At 39.0% G+C, this 21,874-nt stretch overlaps 1 protein-coding gene across 3 annotated transcripts in view; it reads right to left on the reverse strand.

The window, feature by feature from the left end:
* Nucleotides 1–21,874, reverse strand: part of LOC143035142 (uncharacterized) — an 86,951-nt gene that overhangs the window by 57,707 nt on the left and 7,370 nt on the right. For 2 of the 3 annotated variants that reach the window (XM_076201762.1, XM_076201761.1), the window contains exons 2-4: nt 8,483–8,624; nt 3,851–3,983; nt 2,096–2,790 (exon numbers count right to left, since the gene is read on the reverse strand). In XM_076201762.1, the coding sequence (XP_076057877.1) occupies nt 2,096–2,790; nt 3,851–3,983; nt 8,483–8,624 (970 nt within the window). The remainder of the gene's footprint in view (nt 1–2,095; nt 2,791–3,850; nt 3,984–8,482; nt 8,625–21,874) is intronic. The other variant, XM_076201763.1, reaches the window with a different exon arrangement.

The raw sequence follows: 21,874 nt of genomic DNA on the forward strand, positions 1-21,874 counted from the left end.
AGGATGTTTTTTATGGACCTGGAAAAGGCTTACGACCGAGTAGACAGAAAGGCACTGTGGGAGGTTTTGCGGATATACGGGATAGGAGGAAATCTTCTAGGAGCTGTCAAGAGTTTTTATGAGAGTAGTAAAGCCTGTGTCAGGATTAGAAATGGAGAGAGTGAGTGGTTCGAGGTAAAGGTGGGACTTTATCAAGGATGCGTTATGTCGCCCTGGCTGTTCAACTTATACATGGATGGGGTAGTGCGAGAGGTAATTGCAAGGGTAGTGGATCAGGGATTGGAGATGGTTAAAGAAAATGGAGAAAAGTGGGAGGTGAGCCAGCTGTTGTTTGCGGATGACACTGCGCTTGTGGCAGGATCAGAGGAGGGATTGAGGAAGTTGGTGACAGAGTTTGGGAGAGTGTGTGATAGAAGAAAGCTGAAGATAAATGTGGGTAAAAGTAAGGTGATGCGATGTACAAGGGGTGAAAGTGGCAGTAGTCTGGAAGTGAGCATTAAGGGAGAGTGACTGGAGGAAGTGGATAGTTTTAGATACTTGGAGGCAAATGTGGCAGGAAAAGGTGGAGTGAAGGTGGAGGTAGAATGTAGATTGAGAGAAGCGAGTAAATGCCTTGGTGGATTGAAGAGTGTAATGAGGAATAGATATTTGGGAATGGATGCTAAGAGGAGATTATATGAAGGAGTGATTGTGCCAACAGCACTGTATGGGGTAGAAACATGGAACATAAAAGAGGAAGAGAGAAGGAGTTTGAATGTGTTTGAGATGAGGTGTCTGAGAAGTATGATGGGGGTTACTAGGCTGGATAGAGTGAGGAATGAGGAGGTGAGGAGGAGAACAGGGGTGGAAAGGGAGTTGGAAGATAGGGTTGATGAAAGAATATTAGGATGGTTTGGACACATGGAAAGAATGAGTGAAGAAAGACTAGTAAAAGAGGTATGGAAGGCAGATGTGGAGGGAGCGAACATGAAGGGATGTCCTAGGATGAGGTGGATGGATGGGGTGAAGGGGGCTTTGGGGAAGAGGGGAATGTCTGTTGAGGAAGGATGGGAGAGGACAGAAGACAGGGGTGAATGGAGAATGGTTGTATATGGATGATGATGTGATGCATGTGGAATGGGCGGGGGGATGGGGGGTGAGGTAGTATGTGTGAGCAAATTTTGACGCAGCCTGAAGGGATTTCTCCCCGTCTTCTCCTTTTATGCATGGGGGGACGGAGAGGGGGGGTTGCCGATTTAATAAAGCGGCCTTGCTGTGGATTTGCTGTGTCTTGTGACACTGCTTCTGACCCAGGGCAATGGAAAAGGTGCAGGGATGACCTGTCATCCAGGAGGTGCTAAGATGAGAGGGAGGGTGGAGGGGTGTGGAGTGTATTCAGGGATGGAAAGGGTGGGAATGAATTTATGTCTTTTCCTTTTTGGCTACCTCCCTTGTATGGGGGAAAAAGCCTTGGTATATGTATGTGTGTATATATATATATATATATATATATACACATATATATGTATATGCTTATATATGTATATATATCCTGGAAGTCTTGTTATTAAAAAAAAAAAAAAAAAAAAAAAAAAAAAAAAAAAAAAAAAAAAAAAAAAAAAAAAAAAAAAAAAAAAAAAAAAAAAAAAAAAAAAAAAAAAAAATCCATGAACAGACAAACTTTGGACCCATTTACTATCCCCACATCCAAAGAAGTTGAATATTGCTTTAGGATCATGTCCGATTGACTAGTGGGTGGAGCCATGCATCATGCCTCCTGATTGGCTGTCTGAATCAGCACTGTGTCTGGGATCTGGTTATCATATATGCACATTGTTATGGGAAAGCTCTACATTAAATAAGAAGAAACTTCTAATGCCTCTACCTCAACCTCCAATGTTGTTTGGCCAGTTGATTTAGAGAGCTCAGTACCACATAGCATGCCAGCATAAGAAAAGTCGAGAATGCCAGCAAAAAATTTGTGAACATAGAAGCTGCTGGAAAATTCAATGGTATGTATATATATGTATATATGCATATATATATCAATATATGCATATATATTTATATATACATATATATATATCTACAAAGAAATGTTTCATGAGTTACTTACAGGCCCAAATGTATATGTATGTAGCACTGTGTTGTTGCTTTTACTGGGTATGTGGGAAGGCTGCAACTGAACTTCAGAAGACATGAGGACAGTGGAGGTAGCAGTAGTTGAAGCTGTTGTAGAAGCACCAACAGTATTCAAGTGTTCTTCCACAACAATCACACCAGGGGATGGAAGACCAAAGATTCTTTCTGCTTCTACACAAGGAACATAATTGTTCTTCCACGTGGTATTGGCACTAATATTTACACGAGTGACTGGAGTATTAGATCTTCCAGTTTTTCTATGGTTATGCAAAAGGGAATCTCTTTTAGAAGAATACTGATTAAGTACAGATGCAGAGCAGCCTTGGGAGACTGAGGAAGGTTGGTGAGGAGAAGAGTAGGAACTATCAATTCCATTTTCTTTTATTGTCCCTTCACTGGTTCCATTAGAACTTGGTTCTTCTACACAAGGGACATAGTTGACACCGGGTAAAAGCTGATTTTTTCTTTTGTAATGCTGCATGAACCTGGTTCTTCCTATGTGTGGGGATATACTTGCAGGCAGACTGTCTCCATTTCGGAATGAATGCCGAAGGGAATGAGTTGAATAGGATAAATCTGCTGGTAATCCTAATGGAACTGGGGGATTTGAGAGGCTGTTGGTGCAACTTGCATGTCGTACTCGGGCCACTGGTCCTTTAGATAGGAGACCTGCAAAGATAGCAAATAAAAGGAATTCAATTCTATGTAAAGAAGGCTAAATGAAATTTAACACTTAATATAATGCAACTACATAATTAAATTTAACTAAAGAAATGTACATGCAAATAACAAATTTCTTGCCATTTTTAGATAATACTATTATAACTTTTAGCCTAATTTTTTGTAGGAACTGCCCTGCATCAGGAACCAGAAAACCAGAAACCAAAGATCTCATGGTCAAAATCCAGGGTAAGATCCTGGGACTATGTGTTAACCTACATGGCTACATCCCTAATATAGGTAAGGACAAATGTGTGTGTGGGGACTTTATTTCTGTGAAGAGAGTTTTTCCTCCTTTCAGAGAGTCATAGCCCTATATGCATGCTCTTTCAGGTTTCATCTTGTATAAGGTTACTAGGTAATAAAAATGTGAAGGACCTTGCATTCATTTTGAAAGTGATCCTTCCACTAATAACTGCTACATTATCACTGGTGAATGTAGAGAACAATCATATACAGTACTTTGAAATTATAATGTATTCTAAGTAATGATTGATTGATTAATGATTTGGCCTAACGCTGCAGACTCCCCCATATCAGGTGCCTGCAGTGGTGCCCCTTACAGAGGACTTTATAGCATGGAATTTAATGAACCATGCCCTTGGTTTAACTTGCCCCAGGCAGGGTTCAAACTGCCATCACCTTGACCTCTGTCACCAGCAAGCATTCATCTAACTAGTATCAATGGTTAATGATTAATTGCGATGGAAGTCATTTGCCCATGGAACTTCTGCATTCCAAAGGGGAAGATCGACATTAATGTTCAACCCCTCAGAGTCAAAGATATCAAAGCAATCTCACCTCCAAAGACATAATAATAATAACTGTTACCTCAAGTTTCACTGACTGGCAACCAAGAGCTGCACTGTGGTTGGCAATAGTCCTCAGGTCCTCCCATAGAACTCTCTTGGAACAATCTTTGGACTTGTCTGTGATGTATTAGTGTGGGATTGTTTTAATATCACCACATGGAGTGTCATATTAATATCAGTACAATGGTTCTACATACAGGCAGTTTCTGGAGTTCCATTGATACCATCAAATTCACCGAGGCACGGCCGATCATCTGCCAGGCCCATGTGGGAGCCAAAATTTGCCACATGTAAGGTTGAGAAGGCGTCGTGATAGGTGTCCAATGAATCCTGCAATGAAGAATACCCAGGTTAGGGGCAAAGAGTTATACATAGCACCTAAATGATTACCCAATTTTTCAGGTTAAGCCCCTAATCATCAAAATTGCAAAGGAATCCATTCCTATGTACAGGTACATCTCACATAAACTGCTACTAGATAAGTCAACAGTTACTTCTTAAACTCAGGCAGGTCTAATTAGAACAGAAAGTGTATTCATGTCCATCTTAAAGAGCTTGATTTGTGAAATACTTTACTGCTGGTATATTTTTTGCTTTTAGATACTTGGGTGCAAGTGTAGCAGGAAAAGGTGGAGTGAAGGTGGTAGATTGAGAGAAGCGAGTAAATGCCTTGGTGGATTAAAGAGTGTAATGAGGAATAGACATCTGGGAATGGATGCGAAGAGGAGACTGTATGAAGGAGTGATTGTGCCAACAGCACTGTATGGGGCAGAAACGTGGAACATAAGAGAAGAAGAGAGAAGGAGTTTGAATGTGTTTGAGATGAGGTGTCTGAGAAGTATGGTGGGGGTTACTAGGCTGGATAGAGTGAGAAATGAGGAGGTGAGGAGGAGAACAGGGGTGAAAAAGGATTTGGGAGATAGGGTTGATGAAAGAATATTAGGATGGTTTGGACACATGGAAAGAATGAGTGAAGAAAGACTAGTAAAAGAGGTATGGAAGGCAGATGTGGAGGGAGTGAACATGAGGGGACGTCCTAGGATGAGGTGGATGGATGGGGTGAAGGGGGCTTTGGGGAAGAGGGGAATGTCTGTTGAGGAAGGAAGGGAGAGGACGGAAGACAGAGGTGAGTGGAGAATGGTTGTATATGGATGATGTTATGATTGCATGAGGAGGAATGGGCGGGGGGTGGGGTAGTATGTGTGAGTAAATTTTGACGCAGCCCGAAGGGATTTCTCCCCGTCCTCTCCTTATATGCAAGGGGGGACGGAGAGGGGGGGTTGCCGATTAAATGAAGCGGCCTTGCTGTGGATGTGCTGTGTCTTGCGACACTGCTTCTGACCCAGGGCGGTGGGCAGGGTGCAGGGATGACCCGTCATCCAGGAGGTGCTCAGATGAGAGGGAGGGTGGGAGGGGTGTGGAGTGTATTTGGGGATGAAATGGGTGGGAGTGTTTTTATGCCTTTCCCTTTTTGGCTACCTCCCTTGGAAGGGGGAAAAAGCCTTGGTATATGTATGTATGTATGTATGTATGTATATTTTTTGCTACATTCAGCAGATTGAGTTAGTCTGATGTCATGAGATGGATGAGTAATGCTAAGGAGAAAACTTGTTTCTGAGTGCAGATGTTCTATTTGAATAGTTTTGGTGTATCTTGTTATTATTCTTAATGCCAAGCACATTGGGTAAAGGTAACAGTTTTGGCCACAGCTATATATCTCAAAACATAGGCTCCTCTCCTTATTGTATAGAAAGTAAGGTACTGTATATTTGTTTTCTTTTTTTGTTGAGAACCATGGCTGAGTGCTCTTAAGAACTTGACTGAATCTCAAGAATGCAATTAATTTCCTTCTGCTGTCAAAAGCCTGTGTTCACAACTGATCTAATATGTTTATTTTCTTATTAATTTTCACAGTCAGGCTGAAAGTCATGTGAATATCAAAGGTGAAGCCTGGATTTTTTCCCAATGAAATGATTTGATATTCTATGGGGGGGATTTTGGTTTCTATATGCAGCTGTTATATTTGGGTGATTTTGGTGTATTCTATTATCATTCTCCATACTCTATATAATATATAGTTCATAGGATATCTATGACTGTTTTCCCGATTGTTAGAAACCATGCTGTGAGTGTGGTGCTCAAAAAGTGTTTGCAAACAGATTAAATTAATTACATCTTAGCCAATAGATATGAGGAAATTCTAGGTAAGAGTGATTAGGTCATTTAGTTGTTTAGCTAGTTGGTATGGGGGTGTGGGAATTTGAGAAATAATGGGTCTCAATTTGTGTCTAGGTTTATGGGTTTTCACATTACCATAGAAATACCCAGGTTCATAATGACCTTGCAGAGGAGAAAATTTAACACCATCCCTAGAAGCATTTGCATTGTCAATTAATTTAGTAACTTTCTTCCAGATTTCTTCTATAGGGTTCTTTTTCACACATATAGAAAACCGAGCAACTCAGGAAGATGCCCAAATGGCTCGAGTGAGTGCCCTTCCAAATATAAAATTAGTATGATACGTGCTTATGTCACAAGAGCCTTTAAAATTTCTTCCAACTGGCTCCTTCTCCACCAAGAACTAAATAGAGTAAAGCAAATTCTAACTAATAATGGGAGTCACAATGACAGACATTGACAAAGAGATTAAAATTAATATGGAAAAAGCCAATAGCAACAATATCAAGGTAGATAACAAGATGAATGAATTAAATATCTTTTACCCAAAAAACAATGTCCCCTGCTTATAAAACAGATGAAAAAGTACTGAAAGACATAATATACAAAACTGTAAGCCCATAAAACAAGAGGATAAACTGAATCTAATTATTCATCATCGCAATCCTAGAACTTCGTCTCGTTATGAAAACTAATATGACTGCCACTAGAGACAAATTAAAACAAAACCACATTGTGTATAAGTACTCATGCAATTTTAAAAAAGACGGTGTGCTTTGCAACGAAGAGTACATAGGCCACACAACACAAACATTATCACAAAGGTTGACATTTCACATGCAAAATGGTGCTATAAAAAATCACATCACAAAAACACATAACACTATCATATCATGAGACCAACTAAATGAAAACAGTCATAATTTCAAAGACCAACGATAAAAGAAAACTGAAATGTCTGGAGGCAGTTTTTATAAGAAAACATATGCCAAACATTAACATCCAGCAGAATATGTGCAGATATTTGGAGCTTTTCGGGGCACCCCGCGTCATGCCACAAAGATGACGTGTCCGGTAATACTCTTGAACTACCATCTCTCCCAGTATTCCATCTTTTGAATTTTCTGTATCTATAAGCACGTAACTTTAAAAATGAAATTTACCAGAAGATGCCTAAGGTATTGGCGAAACATCATAATGTTCTAGTTTTCATATCCACAATGGACTCAATCAGAAATATTATCTATCTTTTATCAAGTTCTACGAAGAGAATAATTAGAAGAATCGAAAGTGTTAAGAAAAAGATCATGAACCCTGAGTATGTGGTGATATTTAATAAATATATATATATATACACACACACACACATACATACGTACATATATACCGGTATGTGTGTGTGTGTGTGTATATATATATATATATATATATATATATATATATATATATATATATATATATATATATATATATATACACATCACCATCTCTGATACCACCAGGCTGTACTTGATGGAGAGTCTATTGTCAATTACACCAAGATAGTTGCACAATGTAATAAAATAAAAGAACTAAAAATGCTAGAAACTATCCACATACGGGAAAGTGCTCTGATAATTAACATACAATCTAACATGACTTTTGCTATTTGCTATTTCTCATCTAGATATAAAGCCCATTGCAGCAACACCCACATCGTTCTTCTCCCCCTCCTTCACCTCACCAACCCCCTCTTGACCAGCAGGACGTCCATGTGAGATGAACTATCCTACCTGACTCTCTGTAAGAGGCTGGTAGATAAATTGGTAGAGAGAAGGGTAGAAGACTAATGTTATATTTCTACGGTTTAAATGTTTATAAACAACACAGCTGGCAGGTAAGTTGCATAAATTCACTCTCTGCTGTGTGTTTATAAACAATGACCAGGGGCCTGATTCCATTGCTGACTAAAGAACTTTGTAACTTAAGAGAGATATGCAGATTTGAGATTGCTTAAGTAAACAATATTGCATATAAACTTGTAACAATGAACCTGGTTAGGAAATGGGTGGAAAAAATTCAATTGGTTCATGACTGTAAGCTCACACCTTTTGGGGAGGCTCTTATATAAAGTTAAAGATCATTGGACAAAAGATATCAATTTGTCAGTGCAAAGCTCACCTAGGACCTAACATGCGTGTTCTCGGGGGATTTCTTGAGTGTACCTCAAAGAAGCATGCTGTATAAGAAATAATGGAAAAAAGGAAGAAAACTTTCACACTTTAATTTCCCCCTAGACTGAAGATTATATCAGAAGGAAAAGATAATACGCAAGTGGAACTGAGTCTAGAATATCAATGAAAGTATATCTTCTCTGTCCCCTCATGCAGAAAAAGAGAAGACAGTGAAATTTCGTTGGGCTGTGTCAAAATATCATTTACACATACTCCCACATCCTCCACCCACTCTCTTCCATGCATGAATCTGAGCTAGGTATTAAAAAGTGAGAGAGAGAGAGAGAATAGGAGACATGACCCAATAAGCATTGCTCCTTTCCTGTATACTACAATTAAGTAAATACATCATTTATATCAAATGCATTAATATTTCTGGGTTTCCAGTACATATATTAATATTCTTCAAAAGAACTTTCTACAGAATAAAGAACCTACCTGTGAGGTCCGTACACTAAAGAAGGACTGGGTGGGACTTTTGGCCACATGCTGGGGTGTATAATAGGCAAGCATGACCGCATCTTCGTAGGCTTCAGCATTATCATCTCCATCCATGATGCTTGATGCCCCTGTGATTTGCCTACAAAAGAAATGTAACCTTAATTACAGTTTCCTAAACCAGGTCTTCTCAACTTTCTGGGGCTCAAGACCCCAACAACAGCCATGTCTCACTACAGTCATGTTGCATGTTTGGTAAAATTATGCTTATTGTCATCAAATTATACAACCAAAGAATGGCCCTGGATGGCCCACATGAAGATTTGTCACCCTAGGATGATAGCCCACATGAAGAATTGACACCCTGTCAAAGTCTGGGGTGACAATTCTTCATCTAATCATTACAATAATTTATAACATTTTGTTGCTAATCGTTCTAGCAAATAATTGGGATTTTTTTTTTTTTTTTTTTTTTTGTGTGTGTAAGGAGTTTCGTTTCGTTTACAGAGACGTCCATAATTATTTGAGAGCACGACGAAAAGTCCATCCGTGTGAAACGAGCCTTACCAAGGCTCATCAATGCCTGACCTTAAGCTTATAAGAAGCAGAGTGATTTTCGGAGATACAGTTGAAAAAAAAAAAAAAAAAAAAAAAAACTTATATGCAATACTCTTCTACTTTCCGGCAGTGAAGCCTTTCCGTTGGCGTTATCTATACTTCCTGTTTTGACCCAAGACGATTTTATTCAACCGAGAAGACAAGACAAAGCTGTAGAAGGTTCAATAGAGCAAAACCTAAAGAACACTCATTGGATTAACTGAATTGAACTCATACATATGCAGGCCCATAGCAACAGGGGGAGGGGTTAGCCCCCCCCCCCCAAAAAAAAAGTAGCCTCCCAAACTTTCATGCTCATATATATATATATATATATATATATATATATTTTTTTTTTTCAAATTTTTTTCTGGTATATTGATCGTCAGGATAAAATTGCAAGGCAAACTAATGGGTTTCGTGAATATTCTTTGCTGCATTCATATGTCCTTTCCTGTGCTGGGCGCGTTACCACCGGACAGGTAGTGCATTACTGTCAATGCGTTCCCGGTTTTAATTTCCTTGAGAACGATTTTGATGAAATAATAAATGGAGAAGTATTTACTTCTTACGAATATTCTCAATAAAATAATACCTAAACTACAACATTAATATTTCCTATCCTAAAAACACAAAATAATAACCAGAGCTGGGCATCTGCGTTACTTACGCACTTCCTGTATGGCGGTACCGCGCTCAGCTGTTTAATTCATTGCACTGCAACTTGGCGCCACCTGCACGTGCTTCTACTGCATGATCCGTACATGATGTCCAGTACATTGTTAGCCCTGACTAATTATCACAGTCACTGTCTTATGCCTCAGCTGTGGTGTCACAACACTGCTGTGATACTGTTTCCCTAAGTGCTATACAAGATTAATTGTGTTCATTACGTTCAGCCAGCAAAGTCATAAGTTCTGGCCAAGGTCTAAGTAAACAGGTCTAACCGCTGTGTCAGTTCTGCGCAGCTTCTGACGTAGTTTGGATGCGTCCATTTTCTCTTTGTGATACACTGAAGAAAACTGTGAAACGCCAAGGAAGACAGGAACTATAATATTTTATATATATATATATATTATATATCATATATATTATATATTCATATATATAGACAGGAACTATAATATTTTATATATATTTATATATATATTTTATATAATATTTGTCAGAATATAACTAATTGATTGGAGCGGTGCGAGCGAAGGCGACGTCATTTTCGTACGACGGACCAACTTCAACTGACAGCTATAGGACCCGCTAACCCCACTTTGAACAGCCAGGTGACGTTCACGGGCTCGCTGCGCCAACTCCCTCGAAATTCGGTCGGAAGTGATTAGACCTTATATTCTTAGATCTTGGTTCTGGCTACGGGCCTGATAATATATGCGTGTGCAAAAAAATCGACGTTTGTTTTCAGATTTGCGCGCGAAAATCGAAATGGCTTCTAACGCCTCTTTTTATCACCAAACCTTTAGCAGGCAGGCCCAGCTGATTGAGGCATGTGCCCTTCACTCCGTAAATGGCTACGCCTGTCCTAACCTTCCTCTGAGAGTAGTCGGACTTGGTATACTTTCTCTGGCTAGCACGTCCACTTATGTCGGTCAACGTGCACTGCGCGGGGAAAGATGCTGACGCGTTGAAAGAGCTCAAACAACAACTTAAAAGGATAACATTACGAAATCTTGGTAGCAATTGCTCTCACAGCGTGGGAGACGGAGTGGAGAATGCAGGTACTGTGTGTGTGTGTGTGTGTGTGTGTGTGTGTGTGCGCGCGCGCGCGCGCAGGATGAGGGTTGATGAGGGAGAAATGCCTGTTCAGTGTTCCTACTTGGAGGGAAACTATGTCATGGTATTTCACTCGACTGTTGATTGAAGGCGACATACATGGCTAGGGAGTCAGCGATTTATGGTGGGCAAAGAATTTGTGTTGAACCGGGCGGAACCAACCGACGGCTTTCGTATACTCCAACTTTTCGCTGCCGCCATGAGATCATATTCAGGCGGAAGAGAACTCCCTACGAAGCAAACGGGCAGGGAAAAATAAAATAAATATAACTTTATGTATATGGTAGGGAAAAATAAAATAAACATAACTTTATATATATATATATATACTATATATATATATATATATATATATATATATATATATATATATATATATATATATATATCACATGAAAACCACTGTTGGAGTAAAAAAGACTGGAGACAAGTGATCTATATATTTCGATTGCAAACTGCAATCCTCTTCAGTAGATCTACTGAAGAGGATTGCAGTTTGCAATCGATCCAGTCTTTTTTACTCCAACGGTGATTTTCATGTGATTGACAAATGTGTGATTACATTTTTCACCAATATATATATATAAATCCTGCCAAGGTGGTTGATCATAACAATTGTACAGATGGCTGCAACTTCTGCAAAGACGGGTTGCAGTAACAAGCGCGGCGATCGTTTGGGGTCTTCTTTTGTATGGAGAGGTGTACAACGGCCGGGAGAGTAGCCTACGTGACTTAACGGTACTCCTACCTTATGAATTGCCCTTGACCATATCTTATCTGACCCTCCGCACTTCAGTAACGCAGCCCTCTCTGTTAAGGTTTGGGGGACTAATGAAGAATGATGATCCCTTTTAACTTTTACTATCTCGCATTTCCGCTTTTCTCCTTAAACTTCATCTTGACCACTTCTGTGACTCCCCTTTGGTGCAATTTATTGTCCTCAAGGATAGAAGCGCTGGCTATCGGCGACGAAAGTTACTTCACACAGGGCTCAGTTAGAGACGAAGTACAAATAACCTTACGTAAGGTTAATTCGGAGACTAAAGTACAAGTGGTCTTGTGTAAGACTCAGTTGGAGGTGAGGGTTACAAATTGTCCTGTGCAAAGTTCAGTCTTGAATCCATAATGTTGATCCCACTTACTGCGTTGTCTCCAGGGGACGTCCACAGAACTCTGAGCTGGGGCAAATAAGACTGAACATATATATATATATATAAATATAAATATATATATATATATATATATATATATATATATATACATATATATATGCAAAGTAGACCACTTGGAAAAAGAAACTAACGAAAGCGCTCTGCTTCGTTAGTTTCTTTTTCCAAGTGGTCTACTTTGCATAAGTGAACACACGTACCCGTGTTCTTATTAGCATATATATATATATATATATATATATATATATATATATATATATATACTGTACATGTATATAAATATATATATATATATATATATATTTATATGTATACATATTTTTATATATATATATATATATATATATATATATATATATACATTTTTTTTTTAGTAGGAAGGGTGACTGCATGGGAGTTTACTCGGAGATACCATGGAGACTGACGGCGACGTTCGAGTAATGCAACGCGTCCTCCGGCGTATGCTCCCAATTAATTGACTGATTGGTACATAGTTGTACTTCTGTATAGGCGCTGAAGTACCTATAGTGATGATCCGGTAGACGGCAGTAGACCTCCCGGAAGTCTGGAGGCCGTTCATCGATGGCTAATCAACGAGTGGGGTCCAGGACGAGCTAAGAAGGCTGGAAAACCAATGGGGCTTAAACTGCCGTGACGGCCATCGGTACGGTCAGTAGTTTTCTGGTTCTATACAGTGACCGAGGGTCTACGATTTTAGGAGTCTGATTGCCAGGAGCATGTTGAAGGGTTATCTGCCAAGTGGTCTTCTGAGCAGAGATCCTTTAACAGTCTTCAGCGGAGAGATGTTGAACGGTATGAGATCGTGGAACGTGCTGACAGCGAATGCTCTGCTCACAGACCCTGAACAGTTCGACTTCACGATGTGTCTGGGGTTTCCCACGGAGGGAGAGACCCTCTGTACTTGCTCCGGCCATCGGCCGAGAGCTGACTGGGTATCTGTGATGACAGGGAGTCACTGAAGTGGTCTCGTTGGCGCCATTTGCATTGAACCGCGTCGAAGGCCTGGCCACGGGTCTGTCGTCGACTTGTGAGGTCAACGCAGGGTCCTGCCCTTAGCTGAATAAAACCGCCTGGCACTAACCAATTTTTTTTTTGTTAAGCTAGCATTCCTAGGTTGTTTCTTTTCCCCATTATTTACTGTTTAGGTAGTTTAAATTCATTAATCTTATATTACCTAAAGTGTTGTTGCGTAGCTCCCGGGGCAGCGATGACAAACCTTGACCTACCAGCCGCCTCGGATCAGCATTCCAGATCTCAACCCACCGTCCCTGTGACAGGACCTGGAGTTTCTGCCGTCAAGACACAACACGGTTCGTATTTGACACTTGGAGAAAAACTGAACTTTTTTCTCATGATCTTGAGTTCATATACTTAAAATAAATCAGTGGCTATTAACTGTCTCCACTGTTTACACCCCTTTTCAGTTCGCGAGCAGTAAGGACCAATAGGTCTGTTGCTGTTTACACCTTTTGCATTTCTTTGAATCAGCCACAATCGACTCTCCAGGTTCTTCCACCTGGAGAGTCGATTGTGGGCAGGGGACGAAAAGGGGGAATGGGAGGAGACCCCAACAGCTTGTGAGAGACAATAAAGCCTCTCGCTTGCATATCCAGGGTTGGACAATTCCAGTTTTACAGTGGTTGAAAAGTGGGAGCCTTCGAAGCAACTCGTGGTTGCTCGCAGACGAAATCTACCCGAGATGTGAAAAAAAAAAAATCTTCGTAGCTATATTAGCCTCAACATGAGCATGTTCTATATATGAATATATGTATATATTATATATATATATAAATATATATATATTATATATATATGTATATATATATATTAAGGGTGGACAACAATTCAAGTGGGATCCTTTGCAGCAACTCAGGGTCGCAGACGAAATCTAGGTGTTCCGGGCGATCGAATTTTCCACTACTGATAGTTGAGTGCCGAACACCCTGGATGACGTTGTACCATAATTAAGTGAAACCTCTGTTCAGAACACCCTAACTTTATATACTATGGACATATCGAAGTATTCCCCGTATGCGCTCTCGGTCCATGTGACAGATGCAACTGATCTTCGATGCAATTTACCTACAGGCTTTGTAACCCAACACAGGAATAGTAAACCCAACTGTGGTGATCATGTCAAATCTACGGGAAAGTGCCTCGGTTCTACAACAAGCATCAATACTGTCTTGTCAGGTGGCTCCGTTTTATCAGCAAAACAGCCAACTCTTAATGGGCAGATTATTTAGAATATATCCTCTGTAACTTACCTAGGTTCCAATATCTTTTTATATCCGTTCATCCATATTTCAGTATGTTGTAATATATATATATATACATATATAAATACATATACATTTTATATATATATAAATATATATATACATATATAAATATATATATATATATAAATATATATACATATATGTATATATATATACACACACACACACACACACACACACACACACATATATATATATATATATATATATATATATATATATATATATATATATATATAAATGTGCGCGCGTTTTCGATTATACTATATGTGTACGTACGCATAAGCGCTAGTGCGTACACAATTGTCGACCTATTTCGTTGATCATTAGGAACCTCTCAGCGGCAGACCCACATCAAAGGGCAAGAGAAGGTTGAGTGAGTGAGTGATGCTATATAAATCAGAGTTTTGGAACAAAAGACGACAGGTGGGAAGAAGCAAGCATAATTATATTCGAAATGTAGTGTTTGGGGGAAATGTGGCGCGCGTTTCAAAAATAAATAGTGGGGGATATGATTAGAGAACGGGTGTTGAAGAATGTTGCTGAGTGACCAGCGTTGGAGAAGAACAAGGAAAGCAGTAGAGTAAGATCGGGTAGATCTAGAAAAGGATGAATGGATGGGGTGAATGAATCCTGGATGCAGGTGTGCCAGTGGACCAGGAAAGAGAGAGTGCGAGACTTTGAGTGAATGGCACAGGTGGAACATACGTTCTCGGTCCCATAGACGAGTGGATAAAGTGTGGAGGGAGGGAAGGGTTCCGTAGGCGAAACATAGGGAGGAGGAGAAGGGAGAAACTAGTTTTAGTTGGTGCCCTTTGCTGCCTCGCTGCACTGCCATCTAACCCCAAACAGTGTGGCGGAGTATACAAGCGTGGGGAGGGCGTACGGTGAACATCTCGAGTTGCTGGGGAGGAATGCTTTGCTTTATTTATTCAACCATCCATCTTTACATGTGTGTGTTTTAATTTGGTTACTGGCCTTCCCCCCTTTCATAAGAAGGTCATAAATATGTATGCGTTGGGTGTGGATACGAAACGGCCCGAAAATAAACGAGACTGGAGTCGTTGAGAGGTTGGAAGTTCTGGACGAGCTTTGCTGCAAGTCCCTGGTATTTGCTGCTGGTGGCCCAGGGGATCGGTTACAAACATTTGGACCGACCGGCGTCACTGTGAGAATAATTTTGAAAATGCTAAGACCAAAGTATACAGCCCAAGAAAGAATGGTTGCAACTCAATAAGTCTAGCTCCCCCCCCCCCAAAAAAAGGGAGATCGCGAGGGGGGGGGGTGATAATTGCGCTTCAATACAAACTTTGTCATTAAAATCTAATTGCAATATTTGACTTGAGGCCTTTCGTTTCATAACGGGTAGGCACGTAGGAAACGTGCAATAAGAGATCAGAACATGGAAGTAATCAAGCAAAATAAGTAAATAAAATAAAATAAAGAATTGGCAGACATTACACTGGCGTGGCCATATATCACCTATATAGTTCTACGATACGATTTTTTTTTATTTGGCTGACATCGTGGCTCATCAAGAAAAAAAAAAAAGTAAACATATACAACCTAGTACTCAACATCCCATTCCTGCGAAGTGGGACGTGAGAAACCCCTATTAAAGCAAAGCTTTGTCAGTTGCGGCAAGCCGTTATCTTTTTAGGCCGATAATGGGTAGCCTCCCCGCCTGGCCAGGGCTGTCGGGAATCAACGCAAGAAACACGCAGCTAGCTCCAGGAATCAAACTCATGACCCCCTGCTCATGAGTTCGAAACGGTATCCACTGAGATACTGCGCGGCCCTACACTTCGTAGTATAGAGCATGTAGTATAAACTTTTCCATATACCATACTATGGACTTGCTCTCCTTTGAAAGCAGGTTTACGACTTCACTGTAGGTAGTCATTGTTGCTAGGTCGCGATTTTAGGTACAACCCTTCTTCAATGCCCTGAGATATTCCTTCTCTATGGTTTGGTTAAGCATAAGAGGTAATATCCTGCTCATACATACAAATATACATATATATATATATATATATATATATATATATATACAGATATATATACACACACACACACACACACACACACACACACACACACACACATATATATATATATATTTATATATATATGTATATATATATATATATATATATATATATATATATATTTCTTTACCAACCACAATTCACTTTAATTCTAAGCAATCAACATCAAGACACTCGAGGGGACCAACATGCCTCCTCGAGTCTGTTGATGTTGATGGCTTTCAATTAAGTGAATTGTGGTTGATAAAAATGTATATTTGTTCACTGGGACCCATTCAGTGGTGTACACACACACACACACACAAAAATATACGTATATGTGTGTGTGTGTGTATGTGTATATATATATATATATATATATATATATATATACACACACACACATACACACACACATCTCTGGACAACATCGTATTTTCTTTATTAATAATTTATTTATCAATGATTAATTTGATTCATTTATTCATTCATAATTTTACTTATTGATTTATTTACCTATTAATGTGTTAGTGGAAAACTATTTTTCTACATCCTTCAATAAACTTAGCCTAGTTAGAGGCACATTCTTTCATTATTGCGAAATATTGTAACTGTTGTTGCTGGAGCATTGTTAATCCCATCAAATAAAATGGCGATGAATAATTTTGCGTGTCAACATCGGAATAAAAAAACATGAGGTTCATATCAAGGCTTGTATGGCATGAAGCATTATGGGAAAATATATAAGGTTAGCAAATTTTTTTAGCACCTGCACAAATTAGGAATAATTGATGAATCTAATTAAATAAAACGCATTTTTAGGATTTGATTGTTAACCTTTAGGGAAACTTGTGCGAGTGATGCTTATCAAACACAAGGAAATTAATACTGACCGGTTTTTTGCTTTCTTTTGTTTGTAAACAATATTTTTCTATGAAAAAATTCAGTACAAAATCATCACAAGGCAAATAATAATAGGGGGTTATTTATAGAGTTACAGATCGGACTCAAAAAATCGTGATCGGTGAATATTGGCCGATAAATCGAAATCGGAAGAATCGGAACTTTCTGCCCGCAAGACTGAATTCTCCTCACCTTCCAAACGAGAGAAACATGACTTGTCATCTATGGAACCCGTGGAAGGTAGGAGAAAAGGAACTATTAGAAACAGCGCACCGCTCGTTCACAAATAAGACATGTGCTGTTCAACACCTCATTTACTGGGAAATATTACAGGAACTCTTTTCACTAGAGCATTGTAGAGAACGGTACATGATCATCTATATTTACAAGATATGATGGGTCAGACAATAAATAATATCAATATAAAATTTCATGACCATTAACGCCAAGGACGCCTCTGCCACATGGACAGAATACACTGCAGAGCCACAACCAGAATCAAAACATAGAGAACGTCTTCGCACACAGAGATCTATTTCACATAGGGATCCAAATAACCGTAGATTAGAGAAATTCAAGAAGGACCTGGATAGGTCTCTCTGTACATTATCGGATCAACCAAAGCTGACCCATTACCACCTCCGAGCCGAGAGTTATAGCATCAACGACCAGCTTTCTCTGAGGAGGGCAGACGGATTCTATTAGTGGCGGAGCGTCAGCGTGGGCACGGGCGATATACTATCTACTGCCTGAACTATAATGCATAGGAATCCACAGGATCGTTACACGCACACAGGAACCCAAGAAACTGTCAAACTGGTGGTTGTTGCACCATTCCGTGTAAATCAACCAAGATTTAGTCGAATTTGTACTTTTTCTTCAGTTTTATTTCCAGACATTTCCTAACTTTTAGAACGTAATTTATTATTATTATTATTATTTAATGCATGAGGGGGTGAGACTTATCTTCCTGGTGTTTAAATCAAAGATACGGGACCGGGAAAAATCGGGAGAAGTGAAAAAGGCGAAGAAAAAAAATGGAAGTATAGGATTGCTGATATCGCAACTTCTATTTACGTCATAATCGCCACTCGCCTTCCTCAGTCACGTTCGGCTTCTCGCCTCTATAAGTCGTTAACAATCCACGTGTGCATTTACATAATTTTATAGGCGTGTTCGCGTATTTTCTTTATTCATTAATAATTATTTATTACTTACCAAATATTAATTTAATTCACTGTTTTCCACTAACAGATAAGTAAATAAATCAATAAGTAAACTGATAAATGAATAAGTGAATCAAATTAATAATTGGTAAATAATTTTTTTTTATTAATAAATAAAGAAAAAACGTGAAAACAATCCGATGAAGATCTTTTGTTCGAAACATTGACAACTTGTGCAGAAGTCAAGTGACATATCATGCCGAGAAATAATGCCCTTTAATATGCTATAACGAAATTTATCCCCTTCAGCACAACGATATGCTGATTATGCTTGCCGACAAAGACACAGATTGCTTTGATAAAGAAAACACGCAATTTCATCATATCAAGACAGCAGGACAGGACTTGTAATATCAGACGAATTTATGGATAGGGATGACAAGTGTTAATGGACATAGAGCTGCCTAGTGTAAGCCTTATGGTCTCTTGTAGTCTCCTCAATTTTTATATTCTTAATTTGTTCAATAAGATCGTAAAGATTATCCATTTAAAATATACTAACGTTAGTGTTCAGGCAAATACTGATAACTGAATGTAATTATAAACTATGTATTAATATGGCTTACATATTTACATACAGTATGTTTTCTGGGTATGGTTCATGTATGCTTATGTATATTTTCATTGTAATTATTTGGTTCAGTAAGTACTGTACCTCTGCTCAGCCGTATAATCATGACGCCATCACCTCAGAAAAACCTTAACATTATCTTATCTCAGCCTCGGGTAATCAGTTAAGTGGTGGGCGGCAGATAAGCAACACACACAAAAATCGAATGTGTGAGAAAAGTATATTTTTTAATATATACAATATCAAGTCAGTTCATATTTTGAGGGTGAAAAAGTAAAATAAAAAGCACAAGATTACATGGATACTTTGTGTATTGCCATAACATTCTTGCAAATTGCAAACTGTGTGAATACGTATGTTTATAACCTATCATGTATATAACAACAGTCAAGTGCTTGTAATGTTTAATATATGAAATTTCTTCGTAAAACAAGTTTTCGGAGCAATTTTGAGACAACTAATAAATAACATGATAGATTATATATATAATATATATATATATATATATATATATATATATATATATATATATGCATGAGAAATCACATTAACTCACGATTCTAAATATGCGGAAAAACCACCAAGGAAAATAAAATGACCGAGCGCTCTCGTCTATTTACCCATGTACCATGATGTCTAAATAGATAAAAGCGCTCGGTTATCATTCTATTATTTTCCTTGGTGTTTTTTACGCATATATATATATATATATATACATACATATATATATATATATATATATATATATATATATATATATATATATATATATACATACATATATATATGGGAACTATAAAAAATTATAATGCAATTATCTTTTCATTCTAATTATAATTCTCGTTTCCGGTTAGAAACAATGGACTCGCGGTTCCTAAAGTGAAAACCTTTGAATTCTAGAAAAGGGCGGCATCAGAGAGGTTGCACTTAACTTCCATCTAAGTCATAGATTCTAGTGAGAAGGAGCCCCATTCCGTCATACTAGAACGACATTGGCTGTTGGTAATGTGTGCTTTCTCCTCCTTGTGGTAAGCATTTTAATGCTGCAGGCCTAGAGTATTCTAACCAGAAGATATGTAAAAATTATACTTTTGGGGTATTTCCATTTTCAATGCGAGTATATTGGAATCTGAAGTGACGTAATCTGAAGCGTGCTGATCTCGCTTTCATTTAGTAGTGGATTCGAGTCCCGCACTCTTCTATTCCCAGCTGTGACTGTTATCAGTCCCAAAAGTACAAGAAGCGCAAAGGGCAAAGATGACGGCTTTGACCGCTGGAGGAAACACAACGGTGGACTTATGAACTTTATTTCTTTCTTTTTTTCTTTTTAATCCTTCCTCAGTGACAACGCAGAAAGAATACCCTGGCAACTGGCCATGGGTACTGTTTATCTAAAGAGGTCTTCGTATCACTGTCCTGTCCTTGTGTCCTCTCATATCACAGTCTGGTTTCTGGGCCATCCTTTTGGTCAGATTGACTGTCTGTCTTCCTTGGACCCTTCTCACGTGGTCCAGTCATTTGACCCCCCACCCCACACCTCCCTTCCCTTTAACTTAATTGCTGTTGCCTTGGATTAACACACAATTCTCTCCATATCATTCGTAACTTTGCATATACGTGTAGTCTCCACTGTCTTGCCTTTCTTCATTATGTGTGTGTGTCTTCCCAGCGTGGAAGGTGATAAAGTTTTACTAAAAGCTGCTTATCCTACTGTCTATGTAACTTTTATGTTTTGTATCTTTCTTAACCAAAGACCTGTTTCTATGTGCACTTTATTGCGTCCACTACATAGTATTTCATACAAAATACTATAGTCATTTATGTTTTCCCTTCATCTCTCAGTCATCTTTCTTCCTGACTTCTTGGCAATCTTCGTTCCTGACTTCTGATGTCCGTCGTCCACGATTAGAGACTCCTTTGTCCCTAGAAATTATATAAATTGGCTTGCCCTGTCATCTTTCCCTTGATTCTCTTCAGTATCTGGATGGCTCTCTTTTTAAATTTCACGAGAAGACTCAATGGGAAATATTTGTTGAATGTGTTATCTAATCGAACAAGTTTCCCCAAAAACTCTTAATTACAAATTCTCTCTTGGGGGAGAACTTGTCACTACCTCTGTTTTAGTCTTATGTGTGCCGCCAGATACTGGATAATAATGGATAGAGTCATCTTTGTTGGTTTTCTGTACGCCAAAATTTTACTTTATTTACTGTTCTCCATATTAGTGTATCCAGGAAAGGAGGTAAAGGGCTTTCACCAGGAGGCGCATAGCTAGTGCCATGGACGTTACTTTTGCCCAATTATGCGCTTGGACTGTTGGAACAGGTAACAGTCACTGCTGGGAATCGTAGAAATGTACGGGATTCAAACCCACAACTAAGCGAATGCGAGACCAGCACGCTTTCGATGACGCCACCAGTAAAGGTAATTTATAGTCTTTTTCCTCTTTTGTGAACTCAATATTCGGGCAAATACCATTTACCCTTCCTAATCTATTAAGTGATCTCTTGGGGATCACTAAGACACCGTCCACTATCTCTTATCATTTGACCTCATTCCCCAGTATCCTTGTGTATTATTATTCTTCCATCCCCTCCCTGTATAGGGACGCTGCCGTTGTAGCACTGAGTGGGTAGCCCATGGTCAAATCTTTTATATGTTTATCTTGTTTAGGTTCAACGAGTAACTTTCTGTCACCTGCAGAATGCAACACAATCCCATGAACCCCTTCCATACGATGACGACTACGTAGGCGCCATGAGGATGCCAGCCTCGGCGTCTTGATTATATTTATTTTGTAGTTGTAGGCAA

Source organism: Oratosquilla oratoria, chromosome 18 (assembly GCF_046742065.1).
Source record: "Oratosquilla oratoria isolate Oo_2021 chromosome 18, ASM4674206v1, whole genome shotgun sequence".
Classification (NCBI taxonomy): domain Eukaryota; kingdom Metazoa; phylum Arthropoda; class Malacostraca; order Stomatopoda; family Squillidae; genus Oratosquilla; species Oratosquilla oratoria.